General features: G+C 35.0%; 2 protein-coding genes and 3 pseudogenes across 6 annotated transcripts; 4 read left to right on the top strand and 1 right to left on the bottom strand.

Annotated features, from left to right (window-relative positions):
- The first annotated feature begins 5,353 nt into the window (after positions 1-5,353).
- LOC125580624 lies at positions 5,354-7,993 on the top strand (annotated as a pseudogene).
- On the top strand, positions 7,780-8,371 carry LOC106375176 (annotated as a pseudogene).
- Positions 8,372-8,469: 98 nt separating this feature from the next.
- On the top strand, positions 8,470-9,235 carry LOC125575267 (annotated as a pseudogene).
- A 1,787-nt stretch (positions 9,236-11,022) lies between these two features.
- On the top strand, positions 11,023-15,685 carry LOC106381269 (glutathione hydrolase 3-like). Of its 4 annotated transcripts, none has more exons than XM_048745396.1 (7): positions 11,023-11,542; positions 11,766-11,934; positions 12,611-12,812; positions 12,916-13,250; positions 13,557-14,576; positions 14,640-14,777; positions 15,216-15,685. In XM_048745396.1, the coding sequence occupies exons 3-7, from the start codon at positions 12,683-12,685 to the stop codon at positions 15,516-15,518; spliced, it is 1,926 nt and encodes a 641-aa protein (XP_048601353.1). In that variant the 5' UTR covers positions 11,023-11,542; positions 11,766-11,934; positions 12,611-12,682; the 3' UTR covers positions 15,519-15,685. The 4 variants fall into 4 exon arrangements, with proteins under 4 accessions (XP_048601353.1, XP_048601354.1, XP_048601355.1 ...); XM_048745397.1 differs by having other exon boundaries at positions 11,105-11,342; XM_048745398.1 differs by having other exon boundaries at positions 11,198-11,542; positions 15,197-15,685.
- Positions 15,581-18,562, bottom strand: LOC106381271 (ATP-dependent 6-phosphofructokinase 1). Of its 2 annotated transcripts, XM_013821161.3 has the most exons (12): positions 18,381-18,562; positions 17,966-18,236; positions 17,817-17,863; positions 17,663-17,702; positions 17,402-17,602; positions 17,111-17,323; positions 16,974-17,042; positions 16,767-16,896; positions 16,413-16,681; positions 16,300-16,342; positions 16,072-16,226; positions 15,581-15,984 (listed from the first exon to the last, which is right to left on the bottom strand). In XM_013821161.3, exons 2-12 carry the CDS (start codon positions 18,068-18,070, stop codon positions 15,835-15,837), a joined length of 1,422 nt encoding a protein of 473 aa, XP_013676615.1. In that variant the 5' UTR covers positions 18,071-18,236; positions 18,381-18,562; the 3' UTR covers positions 15,581-15,834. The 2 variants fall into 2 exon arrangements, with proteins under 2 accessions (XP_013676615.1, XP_022551874.1); XM_022696153.2 differs by having other exon boundaries at positions 17,111-17,602.
- Positions 18,563-21,843: the final 3,281 nt, after the last annotated feature.

Genomic DNA, 21,843 nt, shown 5'->3' with positions numbered 1-21,843 from the left:
AATGGAGATTAATGTAGAAGTAAACCAGAAGTTTACTGAAAGTGTAATGTTTGGCAAACCGATTATGCCATTCCGGTTTAGTAATGATGCGAAAGATAATCATATGGACATTTGTTGAAGAACTATAAGATTCTTACGAATGATTTGCTATATGTTGCTACTTACAAGGCAATATAAAATACGGGTTTTCACCAGTCAAATAGATTGAGAATCTATAAATACAAGGAGATGTTTGTGGGCTTGATCACCCACCGGTGGACTGATCATCCACCATGTGTTTATAATTAATGCATCGACAAGAAGGTCGTATGTATCCTTGTCACAGATCCGCAACCTGATGTTTGCGAGATTTATTGGTAATACTGGTGAAGTCACAAGCCTTTGATAATTATTTTATGCATGTTGAGATGCATGATGAACATGTTGTAGCTAATGTTCATATGTAAGATGCAGCAGTATTGATTCGCATAATGCCAAAATTAATTAAGAACTCTCCCCATCAAATTGGTTATGGGTCAGGAACCAAAGATCCCATCTAGAAAATTTGGATAATTTGTAGTTGCTCCACCACACCGATAAAAGATGGGACCTCAAAGGAGGTTATGAATAGGTTGGATATGATCTCCATTGATGATAAAATCTTGAAGATTTTATTAAATTTATTTAAAGACTCATAGTTAGTCTATCCAACATTAAGGGGAGAAAATAAACAGTTGGAGAATGAATGAGTTAAATGAATTATCATTGATCCTCAGATAAAAGAGCGTGAATTAAAGTCCAAAATAAATGTATATAGATAATTTGATTACAGAGATTAGCATATGAGTTGTCAGACTCATTTACTGACCCTAAGAAAGTGATTAAGTCACAAGTACCAGCTCTAAATGCTCCAATTAAAATTAATGTCTCAGAAGGACGGTATCAAACTGCTAATGAGTCTAAAGAGCGCTTGAAGATGAAAGACTTATCAGTTCTGAATATAATAATCCTCACGAAAGAAAATGAGCTTGAATGAGAATGGCAGAATCGAGGAATGAAAAATTAAAGATCTCGAGGAGAGATAGAAAACATGACAAGAAGAAATTCAGGTACCTGAGAATAAATAAAACTCAAATAGCTATGTCATGTCTAGAACGATATGAAACCAATACCAAATCGACGTCGTAAATACTTATGCATGCAATGAAGCAGTTGATGAGAATGAGGATCATGAATCATCTATTGAAAAGTGTACACAATGTGATAAATGGCCGAAAAGAGAGAAAAAAAAACAATAGATGCAAAGACTAAATCTCTTGGAAAGAGAGTAATTGAACAAGTAGTCCATACACCTAATGGTGTAAAACCAGTCGCACATAAATAGGTCATTATGTGAAAGAATGAATGAGATGATGAAAAGTTATGAGATGCAAAAGAGTAGTTGCACAAGACTTCTCACAAAGACCTGTAATTGCTATAAGAAACACATCATGTGGTGGAAGCATCAACTTATAAGTTTCTTTAGTCTGGCAACAAAGAAAAAGAACTGAGAGCCACTGGAACAATGAAATTTCTGTTAAAGATCCAAAAGATATAAACTGCAAGAAGCAGTAAACCCCATAAGGATTTGGACTGCTAGAAACAGTAAATGCTAGTTCTCGAGAACATTACCGCTCGAGTATATTGAGAATATAAAAGAAAGAAAAAGTATTGGTCATGAATTACCATGATATTGAAAATTTACTGATCTTTTTCAAGATTGAAAGATGTGATTTCATATGACAAGAAGGATAGTCATACTTGTAACTTTCACAAGAAGCAAAAGAATAACTCGTATGTATAATTATGCATAATGTGAATGTTTAGAAAATTGTCTATAAAAGGAAATTTGTGCATGGATTCCAAATAGACCAAAATATGACATTTTGTATGAAAGAGAGGCTATGGACTACAAGCCTAATGGTCTAAGAGATTATCTGAAAATCGAACGAGTTTATTCAATGAGAATATGTTTATATCCATTCCTAAAAGGATGATATATATGATGAGAATACATTTCCCGAATATGATGCTTCCAGGGGGAGAATATGATGATGTGCGTGGTTGTACTCTTTTTTCTTATCATGGTTTTGTCCCATTGGATTTTCCATGTCAATGTTTTAACGAGGCAACGAAGAACACGCAAATGATAGATACCTTGAGAGGAATGTTATCACTTAAGTGATAAAGATATATCAATCTTCTAATGTATTTTAAGACTAAAAGAATCAGAAGATAATGATCAAAGATCAATCATACTTGAACAAGAATCAAGGTATGGACACATTTCATTCGCTAGACAGAAACAAATGTCGAAATTATTTGAATCAAAGGAGACCTTCTAGATGGAATTAAAATATGAAACTGGTGTCCGGAGAAAGATATTTGAATCTATTTTCATCTCCAATTTGAATCAAGTCATTCTCCGTTATAGAACTCGAGATATGACTGTTTTCGTAGGAAATGTACAAGCTGTCTTAGAATACCTAATATCATATGATATTCAAAATACCACTCGATATTTTTATCTTACCAGAGCCATATTGGTGCCTAAAGTTAGACATGGATGTTAGCTTCGATTTCTAAGTGGTTTGAAGTCATTTTATCTTACGGTCACCAAGATATTCAAGTTTTAGTGAAGAGTGTCAAATTTGTCAAGAGAAGTAAACCGGTCCAACCCTAAGAAGAAGGAGTTAATTCATCACATTGGATTGTGTCATATCAGATATCTCAAGTTATGTTCTCCTCAGGGGGAGTAAATGCGCTGCACTCTTTTTTCTTTCACCACAGTTTTTCTCACTGAATTTTTCTGGTAAGGTTTTTATTGAGGTAGCATCTTATGCGTTTTACGAAATATATTTTAATGTACATCTAAAGTGGACTGTTATGAACTATTATGTGGATGTCCGTATAGGCCCATAAGCCCATCTTCTAGAGGTTCTAAACCCTAGTCTTGTATTTCTATATACATGTATCGTGGTCTATAGAATAATAATGATTAGCCAATTCTTTTTTTCTCTCGATTCACAACACTTTTAAATAGTAATTTTTAAAACTATGTTTTCGCGTCAGTTTTAATCAATTTTTTTTTTCTAAAGAATAAATTTTGAGTTCTTATTTGTGGGCAGATATTCATTGTTTTTACTTGTATTTTCGATTTTTTTTTTGGTTACATACTGTAGCATACCTAACAAAAAATGTACCATTTTGATAAACGAGTGAAAATTGTTTGAACTAAACATTGGTTGCGGTTATTTAGTTGAACATGATGTAAAGGTTGAAAAAGAAACCATGCGACCCCAAAAACACTCCACAATGTGTAATCTCAGCCACAAGTTTTAAGATGTCAATTTATTACTTTTACTTTTTCTGTTTTTTCTTAAACATCATTTCATAAAATAATCTATGTATATCGCTGCATATCGACCATACAATACAACACAATAATGTTTCGCCATACAGTCCAACCTCATATTATACACTACTCCAATGCATTAACTGTTGACCCTTTTATTTGTCAATATCATCGATAACTAAGAACATGATTATGTGGAGTGGGAGATGCTAAGGCCGGAGACCGAGACTTCTCTTTTTCTCTCTTCGTGTCTTAACGAAGATGAGATGAGACGAAGCTTTCTCTGGTGCTTTACCAGGTTGTTTGATTCCGGGAGGCAGAGGCTCCTTCAGCCTCGTCGTCGTCGGTTTTTGATCTCGGGATGGTAGAGGCTTCCGAAGCTCTGCGCCGCCGACAATAGAAGTTTATTTTCCTGCGATCGATGGGTTTATAGCTTTGATTCGCTGGAAGTTGGAGGAGATCTCGACTGGGTCGATTGGATGCTCTCCGATACACGAAATCAAGGCAAGGAAGGAGATCTCGATTGGAAATTGGTGTTTGAGATCCCGACTGAGTCAGAGTTTGGGTTCTTCCTTGGATGAGATCTCGATTGGTCGAAGTTGCTTTCCGTGGAAGACGAGGGGTTCGTGGCGCAGAGTTTCTATTCCAGTGATACTTCGGTGAAACGCCGGTGATGATGCCCGAAGCGGTGAAAGGTGGAGGTGTCGGTAAAACACGTGTTCCTCATCGGTGAGGAGTCCAACACGTGGTTTGGTCTTGATAATTAATCGACACGTGTGTGTGAAGCCTAGTGGGCTTGGGAAGCAGTTTTTGGGCTTGTCGCGCCGGGTAATGAAGGCGCATATTGGGTTAATGATTTGGGCCGGTTCTGTGGGTTGGGCTTAAAACCCATTTAGTTTTTATCTTTTGTGTTTGGTTTTTTGGTAATGTATGTGAGATGTCGTGTTGGGCTTTGTCCCTTAATAATAACTTTTAGATGGCAAAAAAAACTAAGAACATCATTATTATTTTTATTCGAATATATGACACATCACTTTAATCACTCAGTTCTATTGTTTCTATCCAAAATTTCCGACCTGATTCCGCTCTCGTATTGCTACTCATTTTTTTCTTTCTCGCATTGCTTTTTATTGCTCAATTTTATATAATTTCTAATCGATTTTTAACACCATTAGATCATAAGCTTCTATCAGGGAAGAGTGTGCTACTGGCATCAGATACAAATCGGTAGTTTGCATCACACGATTTAAACTTCGATGACAAAAAATGTAACAATTAAATCGTCTAAAAATTGAAATGCCAATTATATGTCTACTTGGAATGTTTTTATAATGTAAAGGAGCTTATGCATGTGATGTACGTAAAGAATGTATACGTACACGTGTCGAAATCACATGATAAGAATGCCACCTCTTAAGGAAGCATGAGGGATCATGCATGCATGTCCCATCCATCTTGACCGTTCATTACGCTTAAATTTAATACTTTTATATGATTTGTTATACTTTCTTACATGATATACCCACCAAACAATTAATATAGTTGATATAATCTATCCCACGATCATGACTACTACGTGACCCCTTTTATTCCTCTTTGATTACCCAATTTTTTTTTACTGTAACCACCAATTCTTGATCTTATCCATTTATTCCAAATTATTTTCTTAATTTTCTGTCATAACAATATCGACCCCTAGCTATTTTGATCATGGAAGTATGTGAAAATAACCCTAGCCTAGTAGTTTTCTAAAATTTAACCTACTATGAGTTTCTTAAGCACGATATCAAAGGTTTAGTATCCAATAAGGCAATAATGTATGAAAATATTCAATAATGTGTCAATGAATACATCAAATGTTTGGTATCCAACGACTATTATCAATACCATTATATCTACAATATCAGAAAAGTATATAGCACTGAAAATTTACACAAACAGAAAACTGCGAATAAAACGCTCTAGAATAATCTAAAAAAAACTGCTCTAAAATATAAGTAAATCAACATTTGTTAAAACAAATAAATTGAATAACATAACTTGCCAAGAGAATCCGAATATTTTTACATAAAGTCTTCCATAAGCAAAATTACTTTAACTGGAAAATACTTCAATCTGTCAGATTCTTTAAGACAAGTGCAATGGCCTGCTGAAAATATTAATTCAACAGTTGATCAAGTGCAGTGGTGTGTTTAATTATGCGTTTAAAATGACCTAGCACACAACTAGCTGAAAAAATTAAACCGTTGAGAAGGAGAGAGACAGTCCGATGTGGCGTAGTTACATTGGCGAAAGAGAAAGTGGTTATGGCGACTTTTCTTTGATTGGCTGTGTTTTAGTTTTTTTTTTCTCTCTTACATTATTTGATTTAATTATTGTAAATTAAAATATTTATTTTTAACAAAAGTTATATCAAAATTTATCAATTTTCATACTCTATAAATAGAGACTTGTTACATTAGATTTGGACATAGAAAAAAAATCATCTTTAGCTTCTCATAACTTTTGTTTCTATATTTTTCTATCTTCTTTGAAAAAATGGATTCCAACCAAAACCCTTCTAATAATATCCAAAACACTTCAAACAACCCTTTTAACTATCCGAATCCCAACAACTATTCATTCCAAAATCCGTTTCCTAACCCCAACCAACCCCAAAACATACCAAATTATGGTTTTCCACCAAGTTTTTTCACGCCGCCGGCTGTTCCAAACTATCATCTATATTATAGTTCGTCGATGTCATATTCATCTCAACCACCCACTTATTCTTCTACTCCAATGGATAAGAAAATTGTTTCGAATGTTGGAGCAACTGAATTTCCCAAGTTTTCTACAAAAATGACTCTTGGTGGTATAAGTGGGGTTAATGAAGCAACTCTTGGTGCAGACAGTTCAACCCCTACTACCCGAAATGGCGTCAAATGGACAACTGAGTTATTGAGTGGGTGGATCAAATATGGAACAAACAGCGTTGTTGGCAGAAACCAGAAAAGTGAATCATTTTGGGGCAAAATTGTTGAGTATTGTAATGAGCATTGCTCATTTGATCCTCTGCGTAGTGGAGTTTCATGCAGAAATCATTACAACTACATGAACCAAAATTGTCAAAATGGATTGGCACTTACGATAAAGCTAAGCGATGCAACAAAGTGGATGGTCGGAGCAAGATGTATTGGCGAAAGCGCAAGAAATCTATTCAGGTGGTGGTACCGGAAATTTCAATTTAATGAAAGAATGGATCGCTGTCCGTGATCAACCACGTTATGGTAGTCAAGTTAGAGGGAATATTGGCTCTAAAAGCAGTGGATGTAAGAGAGGCCACGATAGTGATGCTAGTGACTCCAACTCTGTAGGATCCACTACTCGTCCAATGGGAAGGGATGCAACAAAGAAAAAAGCTAAAAAGAAAGGCAAGGGTGTAGCCTTGGAAGTGGTCAACGAAAATTTTAATGAATTCAAACAAATCAAGGCTTAAGAGTTTGAACTCTTAGAAAAACTAGCCATGTTGCAAGAGGAGGCAAACCAAAGGCGAAAAGAGGCAATCCAAAGACAAGAAGGCAAGATGAGGCAAACCAATTGATGAAAGAAAAAACTCGGGCTAAGAAGATGAAAATGTGGTTGAAACTAAGTGAAAAAGAACATCTCAATGACAAGAGCAAAGAGATGATCCAACAATTGAGCGATGAATTATTTGGAAATTATTTGTGGTCAAAAGTGGTTGTCTGCATCATACCACGTCCATGCTTATCTGCATCATACCACTCTATGCTTGTCTGTGTCATGGCATTCCACGCCTTCATAATATTTTTTTTGTCATTCTCTCCTTTAATAATGTTGTTGTCAGTTGATGCTTTGATAATATATTGTCTTGTTATGCTTTAATAATATAAAATCTTATCTTCCAATCACTCAACATGATTTTAAAGCGCCTGTGACTTTAAAAATGGCATAACCTTATCTTGCAACCACTCAACATGATTCAATAATGTTGTTCAGTGCCCGTGACTTTTCCATCAATGTTATCCATCAATTTCGGCTTTAAATGACATAATCTTATCTTGCAACCACTCAACATGATTCAATAATGTTGTTTAGTGCCCGTGACTTTTCCATCAATGTTATCCGTACATTTCGGCTTTAAATAGCATAGCCTTATCTTGCAACCACTCAACATGATTCAATAATGCTTTTAAGTTCCGGTGACTTTTTCATCAATCTTATCTTCTAGCCACTCAATGTGATTTAATAATACTGTCAAGTGCCCATGACTTTTTCTTTAATGTAAGAATCTTATCCTCCAACCACTCAACATGATCCATCGGTTTCATTGTCTTATAAATATGGACTCATTCTTTCATTGATGTACCAATACCACAATGGATCCATCATAAATTCCTTTTGATATGGATCCATCAGAACTTCTTTTTGATATTGAAGCTTACAAAAAAACACTCTGAAATTGAAGAAAGGTATATTCTCAACCAGTTTAGGGAGCGTCGAAAGAAAATAGAGGAAGACTATCCATCTCGTAGCAAGAGAAAGTACCACAAGAGAGATCATGCAGCGGCAAATCAAAGATTGATTGACGACTACTTTTCCAATAAACCTAAATATGACGATGCAATGTTTCGTCGACGATTTCGGATGCGAAAACATGTTTTTCTCCGAATCGTAGGGGACCTATCAAGAAGTGACGATTACTACACTCAACGATATGACGCAGCTAATAAAGAAGGTATATCTCCATTAGCGAAATGTACCACAGCCATGCGAATATTAGCATATGGTATGGCGGCCGACGGGGTTGATGAATACATTAAAATTGGAGGCACAACAGCTTTGGAGTGCTTGCGTAGGTTCTGCAAGGGAATCATACAAATGTACGAGCAAGTGTATCTCAGAGCCCCAACTGAAGATGACCTGCAAAGAATTTTGCATGTTAGTGAAATGCGAAGGTTCCCGGGGATGATTGGGAGTATTGATTGCATGCACTGAGAATGAAAAAATTTTCCTAAAGCGTGGGAAGGACAATATACTCGGGGAGTTAAGGGAATTACCACTGTTATTCTTGAAGTGGTTGCAACCAATGATCTATGGATCTGACATGCTTTTTTGGATGTCCAGGCACATTGAACGATATAAACATTCAAGATCGTTCACCAGTGTTCAATGCTGTTGAACAAGGAAATACTCCAAGAGTTAACTTCTTCGTGAACCAACGACCTTACAATATGGCGTACTATCTAGCTGACCGTATTTATCCTTCTTATCCTACTTTCGTCAAATCGATTAGGCTTCCTCAAAGTGAACTGGACAAGTTATTTGCACAAGTTCAGGAGGGATGCCATAAGGACATTGAACGTGCATTCGGAGTGCTGCAGGCTCGATTTAAAATCATTCGCGAACCAGCTCGCTTGTGGAAAATTTCTGATTTGGCTATCATAATAAGGTCGAGTATCATATTGCATAATATGATTGTTGAGGATGAACGAGATACATATGCTCAACACTGGACTGATTATGATCAATCTGAGGAGGCAAGTGTATCTAATGCACCACAACCATTCTCGACCGATGTGTTACCTGCATTTGCAAATCACGTTCGTGCTAGTTATGAGTTCCGTGATTCAAACGTGCATCACGAATTGCAAGCAGATCTAGTCAAACACATATGGAAAAATTCAGAATGCTCTGTGGTTAGAAATATTTCTAAGTTTGTGAGTTAAGTTTATTGTACTAATTATGCTATGTGTGTTTTATTATTTGTGTTGTATGCTTATTAATGTATTGTATTGAATTTTAAGTTTTTGTAATTTTATTTTATATTAATACGTCTTTATATTTTTTATATTTAATAATTGATATTTTTATTGAAATTATAAAATTAAAAATAAATTAATTAATCATTTATATAGCTTTTAAATATTGTAATTTAATTTAAACTAATTATTATTAATATGTAACTACAAAATAAAAGATGTAAAACAAAACAAAAATATGAAAAATAAAAATGGTATAGTATGATGTTGAATTTTATTAAACAAACTATTGTAGAGTATAGAAAATGAGTGGGTGTTGAATTATCAAGTGGAAGAGAGAAAAACTGATGTGGGAGAAAGAGAAAATGATGTGGAGGTTGCCGTGGGTTGAATCTATTATTGTATATAGTCTAATACCTAATAGGGATGAAATCTCAACATAAAGGATCACATGATCTGCCACAAAGTCACGTGACACCGATCATAATGCGGACCACGTGTCTTAATCTCATGGCACGTGTCCTTCTTTAGAGTCCTTTAATCATAAGGCACTGTTCACTCTCCACGTCCCGTCAGGATAAATTTACAAGATTTTTGTTGATAAATTTGTACGGAGAAATATACGTGGCTGGATCATTTTTGGCCTTTGACCAGTACCGTGTCCTTTAACAGTGACGCAACATATGGAGAATCTGAAATTTTGGCTAAGATATTGCCACGTGTGAACATCGACGTGACTCCAACATCTTATGAGTATTTACTGTTGGAGCCGTGTGAACCGGATTACTCAAACTTGTTATTGACCGGTTGACTGAACAAAAAGTAACTGATTTTTTTCGCTTCAGTATGTTTTAAAATGCGTTAGAAATATACTCCATAGTCGCTTCAATACAATTTATCAAACTCAATAGATACCATAATTCTTTAAGAACATCTTAAACAATTTCTATATTTTCTTTTAAAATATAAAAGAAATATTATAGAGATGGTTTTATCTAATATATGCCTTTATAGTAAAATTTGTCTATTTTAAGAAAAATATAGAAATGTCATTTAAAAATAAAAAACTATATTGTATTGTAACAAAACTCATTTTATACTTTTTCTTTTTTAGAGAAAATATAGAAATGAATTGGCAATGGTCTAAAAAAATTTCTAGGTATTAGTTTTGTTAATGTTAATGCAGATTTAAGCCAATATTAAATTTTCTGAAATTGATTAAAAATTCGATAAGATATTAAAAGTTAATATGTTTGTCACACGACTCACACCCAAGAAACCGCAAACACCCTCCTTTTTCTCACAAATTATGTAACTTATCGTGATAACCTCTAAAAAGAATAAAGCACTCGATTAAATGGAGCCAGATCATGTCTCTTTCATTCACTTCAAGTGATATACCAAGTTTGTAATTTTCCATTATAGGTTGGACGGTGGCTCCTCAAAACGTTTTCTTCGTTAAAAACTGATCCGTCTCAAGTGAAAATAGTAGTTTTGCACCATCATGGAAAAGAACCAGAACATAATGTATTATCAAATAGAGTAATAATAAAACTCAAAGATTTTGACCAGGAAAACGTAATGAATTGACAGGAAGTGAGCAAAGAAAACAGTAACCTAAAGAGTAAAAACATGATGAGAGGTTTGGAATCGTGATTACTATATACAATTAATTCAAGCTAGAGTCGGTCCCAGATTTTAGACCCCCAAATACTTAGGGTAAAACAATATGTAAGAAGAGATGGGCTATAGCGGACACAACAAAATAAATCAAAAATCTATGGGCTGTAAATATACCATGTTGGTCCATTACGAAAAGTTCTTAGAGTATACCGTGTTGGGCCGTAGTGGATATAATGATATTAAAAGTTAACAAAATAATATTTATCGAAAAACATGCTCTAACAAATATAAAAATCACTACCAAACTTAGAGCATGTTTATAGGGAGCTCTTAGGTGGGTGTCTTAGTAAAATTAGGATTTAAAAAGAAAAAGAAAAATAGTAATTAAGAGAAGGGACGTTGCTTAAATAAGGGCGAGAACAACCGTGTCTTAGAAACACCTGTTCTAATTGTATTGGCCAGAGATTTTGAGAAGGAAACAAAAAACGTTCCCTACGCAGAAAGAAAAGTCGAGACCCTTTGGTTTATCTGTCTCCCTCTCGCTGGTGCTCCCGGACGAAGAAAATCGCATGCTGAATCGAAAGGTAAATCTTTATTGTTTTGTTTTTGTGTTTGAATCCTTTGATTATGTGTTTGAATCTTTCACTGAGATTCTTATAAACTATGAGAGATGATGATTTCAAAATTTTTCTTTTATGATTATTGCTGGATGTGAGTCGACCATCCGTGACAGAAGCTGAAAGGTTAAAGCTTATCTCCAAAGGATGTGGTCCTAAAACCGTAGGCATGTGATCTTTTTGGTTCAGTTAATTTGTAGAAGAAAAATGATCTGATTGGTTTTTAACCACGGTTTGGACCAGATTGTGATCCTCTGTTTGAAGCCACGGTATGGGCCAGATTGGTCTGGCCATGTCTCCACTGAGCAACAATTCTCTATAAAATCTAAACTTCCTTTAGAATAAAAAGCTTGGGGCTTTTTGTTAAATTTGTTTCATTGGATGTTGTAGGTGAGAAGTGAAGGAGAATCAGGGAGTTGACATCTCTCGTGGAGAAGAGATTCAGGTTTCCTCAAGACAGTGTTGAGCTTTACGTTGAGAATGCCAACAGAGGTCTCTGTGCCATTGCTCAGGCTGAGTCTCTCCGTTACAAGCTCCTCGGTGGACTTGCTGTTTGCAGGTATGTACATTTCATAAAAATAGATGCAGTGTATCTGTAAAACCATGTTAGAAACCTGATAGCTTCACATAGTGATATCATCACACATTATAATGTGGAACCAGTTACTTGTTGTGTGTGTAATATGGTACGAACTGATGAATACAAACATTATAATCTGTTTCCTCTGTAGCCCTTCTGTTCTCTTCTTTTGGTCTCAGTTGCAAGCTTTTTTAGGGTCGTGTCCGAGTGTTAAGATAGCTTTCCTTGTTGTAATGATCTGAGTTGCTAGCTTTTTGCTTCTCTTTTGGTCTGAGATTGTAATATAATCTGAAATGCAAGCTTTTCTTTCTTGTTTTGGTCTGAAGTTGTTAACTTGTAATGATCTGATCTCTGTTGGGATTTGAGCTGTGAGTATCTTTTGATCTCTGTTGTTGCTGGTGAGGTTCAATTTATAACTTGTAATAATTTTTTTTTAAAAACTTCTAATTAAGAACCTACCAATAAAGCACTAAAATTAAAGGTCTCTTAACCAAAAAATTTAACTTCACTTTAATACTTTAAAAATTACTAAGAACCCCTAAATGGGTTCCCCCGATAAACATGCTCTTATTCGTTACGTCATTAGACACCCAATCACTATCAACTTAAAAATATAACTCTAAATAAATAAAAGATCAAACTGGAATCCAAACAGGCTGTTCACTCTCAAGGTGGATTCTCTCTCTCGGTGCTAAAGATCGAAAGGGGAAAGAGACAGAGATCAAAGATGGGTCACAAGATCCTCGCCGATCCTCTTCTAGAGACCATCCAAGTAACTGTCGGAGAAACCAAGAAACAGAGAAGTAACCTGACCGTTACTCTTTCTCTGGTTTTGTTTCTTTGTCTGGGAACTTCAGGTATGTTTCTGTACTTTCCTTACATGATCTGACACAACAAGCATACTAAGCCGTTGACTATTTGCAACTGTAACAAAAGGTGAACTGTTTTGATCTTGTATAGGTTTTTACTGCTTTACTGACAGCATAACAGTCTGGTTGTCAAGTCATGCAACCAATGATCACAGTCTTAGCCATAGGACCCTTGGTGACGCAATCGAGTCAGAGAAGGGTGTTGTCGCCGCTGACGACGGTCGGTGCTCGGAGATTGGCGCTTCTTTCCTCAGAAAAGGCGGTCACGCGGTGGACGCCGCCGTGGCTACTACATTATGCGTCGGTGTTGTCAATCCGATGGCTAGTGGCATCGGTGGTGGATCGTTCTTGATTGTTAGCTCGTCGGAAGATTCCAAAGCTGAGGCTTTTGACATGAGAGAAACGGCTCCATTAGCTGCTTTTAAGGTCAAAAGCTTTATCTTTTATCTTTTCTTTGTTTAATAAAGTGTCATTATTCCCACGAAAATAATTAAAATTTATTTATTATTTTAATAATTACTTTTCTTTAACCGATAGTATTTGAGATAAATAAAACTATTTATAAAATAGAAACATTTTACAATTTATATTGAAGCTAAAATATATATAAATTGTATTAGAAATATAAATTAAATGACAAGAAAAAATGTCAGACAAGCTTTATAAAATGAATACTAAAAAATGGTTTCTTGACGTAATGTGTGTTTGTTAACTCGTGAACTAATGATGCAGGATATGTACAAGAACGATGCGAATGCAAAATCCACCGGAGCATTGTCAATGGGAGTTCCCGGAGAGTTAGCAGGACTTCACGAGGCTTGGAAACGTTACGGCCGTCTTCCATGGAAACCACTATTCAAGCCAGCAATCAAGCTAGCACGAGAAGGTTTCATCGTAGCTCCGTATCTCGGACGTGCCGTATCAACCCACTCTTCAAAGATACTCAAAGACAAAGGCTTACGAAACATCTTCTCAAGAAACGGACAAGTTTTGAAACCAGGAGACACTTGCTACAACCGGGAGCTAGCTTGTAGCCTAGAGACGATCTCCGAGCTAGGACCGGAGGCGTTCTACAACGGGACAGTAGGGGAGAAGCTTGTCAACGACGTGAAAATGGCGGGAGGGATCGTAACGATGGATGATCTAAGAAGCTATAAAGTTCGAGTAACGGATGCAATGGCCGTGGACGTTATGGGTTACACTATTCATGGGATGCCACCTCCTTCGAGCGGAACTGTTGGTTTCCCGATGGTTATCAACATTTTAGACAGCTACTCGGAACTTTATACAGATTCGGGAAGTGATCTTGGTCTGCACCGTTTGATAGAAGCGATGAAACATATGTTAGCTGCTCGTATGGATCTTGGAGACCCTGAGTTTGTTAACGTAACGGAAGCTATGAACCAAATGCTCTCTAAGCCACGCGCTGAGGAGATCAGGAAGAGGATCTTGGACAACACTACGTTCCCTCCTGAGTATTATTTGAGCCGTTGGAGCCAGCTAAGAGACCAAGGGACGAGTCATTTCTGCATTGTGGATGGGGATAGAAACAGTGTGTCTCTGACATCGACCGTGAACTACCCTTTTGGTGGTGGAGTCTTGTCTCCTTCCACTGGGATTTTGCTGAACAACGAGATGGATGATTTCTCTGTACCGGAGATCACTCCTGATCATCTCCCTCCTGCACCTACTAACTTCATTGAGCCAAACAAAAGACCGTTGTCTTCCATGACACCTCTTGTTATAACCAAGGTTTAGCATCAACGTTCTTTTTGTGTGTTTTGTCATCTGTAAACTCACGTGAACCTAATGCAGGAGGGTGAGTTGGTGGCGGTGGTTGGAGGAAGTGGAGGAACGAATATAATTGCGGCGGTGATCCAAGTTTTCCTTAACTGCTTTGTGTTGAAGATGAAACCTTTAGAAGCTGTAGCGAGTGCAAGAGTCTACCATAAGGTAACAAAATTGCTTATTATGATGATGTTTGCTAGGCCTGCAGGTTCAGTCAGTTCGGGTTATTTGGTTCGGTAGCTCAGTTCAACATAAATCTTACCGAGTTAACCCGAAATAAAGTTCAGTTAGGTATTCGGTTATTAAAAATCCTACTGAAGTTTTTGATTTGATTATTTTGGTTAAGTTCAGTTAGTTCGGTTATTCCGGTTATATGGGTTTAAAATTTGGCTAGTTCGGTTCGGTTTTTTGGAATAGGTTGGGTAAAAAAATTTTCTTTTTTTTTTCTTAGAAAACTGAAGTAACAGATTACCAAATCAAACCAAACTTTTCACCGAACTAACCAAAATTTTGGTTCGGTTCGGCGGGTTCAGTTCGGTTCAAAATCCCAATCCTAATGTTTACTAATATACAAATGAAATAAGGGAATGTTGTCGGTTGCAGTTAATACCGAATGTAGTTCGATACGAGAACTTCACTGCTATCAACGGGGATCACATAGGAGTTAGTAAAGATAGCAAGATGTTTCTGGAAGAGAAGGGACATGAACTCGAGGAGATGTCAAGTGGAGGAGCTATTGTTCAACTTATTGTTCAGAGTTTCAAGGAAGAAGAAGAAGATAAAGAGATGGTCACTGACTTTGGAAGGAAACTTGGTAAAGATTTTATTAAGAAACCAAAACCATTCAAAGGATTACTCACTGCAGTTAGTGATCCTCGTAAAGATGGGAAGCCAGCTGCAGTTTGATCTATATTAATATTCTTATTCAAGCCCCATTCTCCTATCATGATGTAAAGTCTAATAAGAAATTGAACCAAAACATTTCCTTATAGATTTGTGCTTATAAGTGTAAATTACAGTTTGGTAAGGGCAAAGATCAAACCATAAGTTTAGTACATTATTTATCACAATTATATGACCGTATGAACTCTCTTTCCAAGGAGAGGAAATGTATCTCTTCTCTTTTGCTTGAAGAAAGATTATAAAACATTTTGAGAAGCCTCTATCAAAATAAAGAAATCTTAATTTCTTTTCAACCAAATGTTTTCAGACAAGAGTTGTTTCACCAATTCATAGCCCCTGCTTCACCACCGGAATGGTTTGGTTCGTGATTATCATCGTGCTTCATGAAACTCGGCTGGTTTGTGGAAGACAAAAGCCTCGCCCACATTCTGTCAGTGATCACCACCTTGTTCTGTTTCTCCGTTATCCTCTACACAATATTCAAACCATTATTGTTAGAAATGTAAGAGAGATGCTCTCAGGCTGATTCAATAGATTTAGGTGCTCTGAGACTCACGTAGAAGGGAATGTAAGTATGTCTGCCATTGACAAGGCCAACGGTGAAGCCATTGTAACCAGCCATCACTCCATGAACCGCGCTTTGAGCTAATAGCGTGCAGCATACATTGTCTGATGCATTGCTCGGAACAGCCCTTATCATGTAGGTTGGATCTGCAAGAAACCAAATCTTAATATATCACTTTTCACACAGACACACACAAAATCATAAGATATTTATATATACCTATGTATTTGAGGTTTAGGGTCATCTTCTTGGCAAAATGATCCTGCAGAAGAAGAAGCAAAGCATATCAGTTTCTTGGTCTTTTCCTCAGTTAGAAATTCAATAAAGTTCACCTTGATCCGTTGGGAGATCCATAGGCCCACGTCCTGTAAGAGTTTGTTTCCAGAGGCATCTTTGAGAGTTGTGGACTGTTCATTGCTTTCAGCCAACAGATCTTGTCCAGCGCCTTCTGCGATCACAATCACCATGTGACCATTCTCCTTTAGCCGTTTACCGATAAACTCGAAAAGACCGCCTTTGCCTTCAAGAAAAAATGGAGACTCCGGTATCAAGCAACAGTCCACATCTCTGCTCGCTAGTGTTGCATACATCGCAATGAATCCTGCACACAAAAAAGAAAAAACAACGAAAACCTATAAACATCTCTTCAACTCAACTAAAAATTCAGTAAAACCACCTCTGCTTACCACTATAACGTCCCATTAACTTGACAAGACCAATACCATTCTCAAAGCTTGTAGCTTCCACATGAGCTGCGTTAATAGCACGTTGAGCCTCTTCTACAGCTGTGTCAAACCCGAACGATCTATCTATAATCTGCATTCAACAACGAATCAACAGTCATTATATTGAAAAACCATAAGATACAATAATCAAAACTTATAGAGATTTACAGGAATGTCATTGTCGATGGTTTTGGGGATACCAGCAACAGCAACTTTGAGTCCACGTCTTCTAATCTCCTGCAGACACAAGATAGTTCATTTAACCAATGTATTGCATCATCAGAAACAAAGTTTTGTGCCCTTGCCTCGAATATAGCAGCTGCTCCTTTCTGTGATCCATCTCCACCAATTATATAAACCTGGTTAATCCCACGATCTTGAATACTATCAACTATCTTTGTAGTGTCATGACCACCTCTTGAAGTCCCGAGGATGGTTCCTCCACGTTTATGAATATCATTCACTGTTTTTAAGTCCAAATCGATCGTGTTTCTTGCATAAAATCCTCTGTAACCTCCCTGGAAACCACAATTGTTCTCAGAGTTTAAAAAAATTGAGAGTAATGGTGAAAGAATGAGTAAAGCGAGGGGACTTACCTCGATTCCGAGGATTTTCTTGACACCATACATGTAAGACAATCCACAAACAATCTCTCTGATCACAGTATTAAGCCCTGGACACAAGCCACCGCATGTGACAATGCAAGCAACAACATCATCCGAATCAAAGTAAACCCTTTGACGTGGTCCTGCTCTGCGGAAATGTGTTCCTCTTGGACTATCAGGATGAACAACTATCTGCATAGAGCCGAATCTTCATTAACGAAAGACAAATAAAAGGAGAAAGCTTTTACTTACCTTTTGAGGAACTGTGTCATCCTCATCAACGAAGTACTGCCTGAAAACACACACATTTTATAAAGATTACACATTTCTAAACCGGATAAGCTATTTGATCCAATTACGAGGGAAAAAAGTAACGAACTTTGTGAAAAACCAAACGGTCACTTACTTAACAACAGAGTAAGCAGCGTTGTCCTGTAATGGATTTGGATATGTCTGAAAGCAAGCACAACAAGACATAAAAAGTTTCAGACTTTATTTATTTTCCTGCTCGCATTATCAGAATCCAACATTTTGGATTAAGAGAGTTTGACGTACAGGAGGGTTTGGGATGTAATCGGAGAAATGAGGAACGTCTTCGAGAACGTAACCGGCTGGACCGGTGACGATCTTTTTGTCGGAGTTTAAGGCAGAGGTTGCCATAACCAACCTCGTCGGAGACTCGAATCTCTGATTAACGATCAAGAGGAGACCCGAATCAAAGCTCAACGATCGATACTTCCTACCGAGTCTAGGGATCAAAGACCCGAATTGAAAATGATGATGATCGGTTTCGGAAGACGTGCTCTGTTTTGAGGATGACTTGAATCTATACGAATCCATACATTGAAAAATCAGAGAAATTGTTATTATTGCGCATTTTTCTATATATAGGAAACCCAAAAATGGTTTATAGTCTTTGTTGACTTCAGTTATTTTCTTCACACCAATAGAGAAACAAAAAAGGTTTCACCTTTGAAGATAGTGAGGGATGGAGATGACACAAGAACTGTGGAGAAACGGATCAGGTCATCACGGGGTTGTGGTGAATGTGTTTTTCTTTGGATGAAGAGGATATAGTGAACAAGTGGCGATGTGTTTGTGGTGTTCTGGTTTTTACGAAGAAGAGATTTAGGACAATGAATATAAAATAACTCTTTCAATAATTGAAGGGTTTTATTAATAACTGTTGGAAAGATTTTTTTTTTCCCTCTGAATTTCATTGATAACATTAGAAACATACAAGTTGTAACATTGAAGCCGGCGGAACACATAGACCTTCCCGGAAGCTAAATCCAAAAGAAAGGATCGAAAACCCAAAAATACACACGAGTGACACATGAACAACTGAAATATAAATCAACTCCTAAACTCCTTCAACAAACCCAGATCAAATCAAAACTAGATAGAAAAAACAAAGTCTTAACAATCAATAACTAGCCGGATTTCTTACCATGAACTAAGCAAGATAGCACGCAACCGAAAGAGCAGAGACTTCATTTGAACCTCAAGTTCACAATGACAATGCCTGAACCATCAAGACCTCATCTGAACCACATGTTCACGATGACGACTACCAAACCACAACGCTTATACTAAGGCACAAAACCGTGAAGAAACAACACTCGAGATAAGATCCACCTCAACCGCACCTTCATCTGGAGATCTTCACGCCTCCACCTTGTTATATTGCTTCACCATACGAAGCCACAGAGGAAACACAGAGATTAGAAGCACCCAAGAAGAACACTTATTCAAGGTGCAAAAGGACCTTCATCTGGAGATCTTCACGCCTCCACCTTGTTATATTGTTTCATATTTTTATTTACGTGATGTAGATTTTGGATCAAAATCTTTTTTATAGTAATAACTAAATTAGGAAATTTTGTATGTGAAATTAACACATATTGTATTTGAACTGACAAGAAATCATGTGGTACTAAAAGGATTATAAAAAAATCACAAATATAAAACATTAACAAATAACAATAGTTTAGGAGTGTTCAATCTGGTAAAACCAGACAATTCAAAACCGAACCAAACTGAAATAGAGAAAATAGTCCGGACTTGGAAGTACCCGAGAATATGTTCAATATAAGGGAACATGTTATATTCGAAGTACATCAATATATTAATGGTTCAATATAAAGGGATCAAATAAATGAGATGAACAATATTAGAAACCAATAATCGAATATTATATAGTATACTAAATATATATAATTATTAATAATAATCTGTATTTGTAAAAATCAGTAAAAATCTATAATATTGGCATTAAAATATTAGTCATTAAAATTATAAATAAAATAGTTGATTAAAATAAATGAGAGGTAGTAGATATTGTTAATATCTATTTATTAATTCCTAAATATCATGATAATTATATATTAAAATATATATTTAAAAAAAATTAGTATAAATATTGGTAAAAGATATCAAAATAAATAAATTAAATAATAATATTAATTAAAATAATGATTTATCCTATAACTATGGAAAATATAAAAAATAAGCAAATTAACTAAAGAAACGGATTAATTCAGATATATTAATATACTTATATATAAATTTTATAATAATCTGTATTTTATCAATATTTTCAGTAAAAATCAGAGAAATTAGCTATAATATTAGTCATTAAAATTATAAATGAGAGAAAAGTAATGATGATATTATCGGTATATATTATTAATATCTATTTATTAATTAAATTTCCTAAATGTAATGTTTATTATATATTAAAATATATTTTTAAAAAATATTAGTATATATTTCGGTAAAATAGGTTCATGTTTATCATGATTTTAAATATCATGATATTATATAGATATCAAAATAAATAAAAATTAGTAATAATATTAATTAAACTAATGATTTATTCTAAAATCATGGAAAAAATGACAAGTAAGCAAATTAACTAAAATCATGGAGAAGATGACTAATAATCCAAATCATAATTATATATTAAAATATATTTTTAAAAAATATTAGTATATATATATATTGGTAAAATATGTTAATGTTTATTAATTATTTTAAATATCATGATAAATATATAGATATCAAAATAAATAAATTAAATAATAATATTAATTAAACTAATGATTTATCTTATAACTATGGAAAAGATGAAAATAAGCAAATTAATTAAAAAAATTGATTAATTCAGATATATTAGTATACTTATATATAAATTTTATAATAATCAGTATTTGATCAATATTAAAAATGAGAGAAATTAGCTATAATATTAGTCATTAAAATTATAAATGAGAGAAAAGTAATGATGATATTATCAGTATATATTATTAATATTTATTTATTAATTAAGTGTCCTAACTATCATGTTTATTATATATTAAAATATATTTTTAAAAAATATTAGTATATATATCGGTAAAATAGGTTCATGTTTATCATGATTTTAAATATCATGATAAATATATAGATATCAAAATAAAATAAAAATTAATAATAATATTAATTAAACTAAATATTTATCATAAAATCATGGAAATGATGATAAGTAAGCAAATTAACTAAAATCATGAAGAAGATGACAAATAAGCCAAATCACTTCATAAATAATAGTATAGATATAGATTTATCATAAAATCATGGAAAATGTGACAAGTAAACAGATTGACTAAAATTAAGGAGAAGATGACAAATAATTCAAATCACTTCATAAATAATAGTATAGATTTTTGAACTAATGGATTTATCCTTTTCAGTTTTCACCACTGCACTTTCATAGCAAGTTACGTCTGATTTGGATTTATGGTAAATTATCCTGTAGAATTGTAAACTGTATTTTAGGCTTTTTCTGTCAAGTCTTAATTTCTCCAAAGTCCAAACTCTTATACCCTTCTTATATATATATATATATATGTATTTACCCAATTCCAAACCTGAAAATCCCTACATCTCTCTGATTCAGAGAAAACAGTTCAACACCCATCACAAACAGCATACAAATCAGGAAGGTCACAACCTTTCAGTTTTCTTAGAGGCGTTATGCCTACGTTATTGGACCAACCACGACTTCGTACGTACCTCCAAATTTAAAGTTCAACTCAACTACCATATAAACTTTAAGTCATGCCAAATATCTTCTGAAAAACTATCCTCTCGCTTGCATGGTACATTAAATCTCACTCAATTGAGCAATATCAACGTTTTAATATCATTCATACTTGGAAAATAAGAGTTTACGTCGTTAATTATTGTTTACTTATTTCCCATCTTTTCTGATTTTTGACCCGTAATGTCGTCGTTTTTTAATTTTGAATGTTGAATATATTTTTCGATAAACATCACTTTCACACCAATGTGTTTACCACATTTGGAAGAGACTTAACATTTAGAATACCGATCTACTCGAGTTCATTTCCAGATATCTTAAACTTTTACAAATAAACATTATCATTTGT

Source organism: Brassica napus, chromosome C1, assembly GCF_020379485.1.
Source record: "Brassica napus cultivar Da-Ae chromosome C1, Da-Ae, whole genome shotgun sequence".
Taxonomy (NCBI): domain Eukaryota; kingdom Viridiplantae; phylum Streptophyta; class Magnoliopsida; order Brassicales; family Brassicaceae; genus Brassica; species Brassica napus.
The sequence above is the reverse complement of the archived record's forward strand: the minus strand, read 5'-3'. Positions and strand labels throughout refer to the sequence as shown.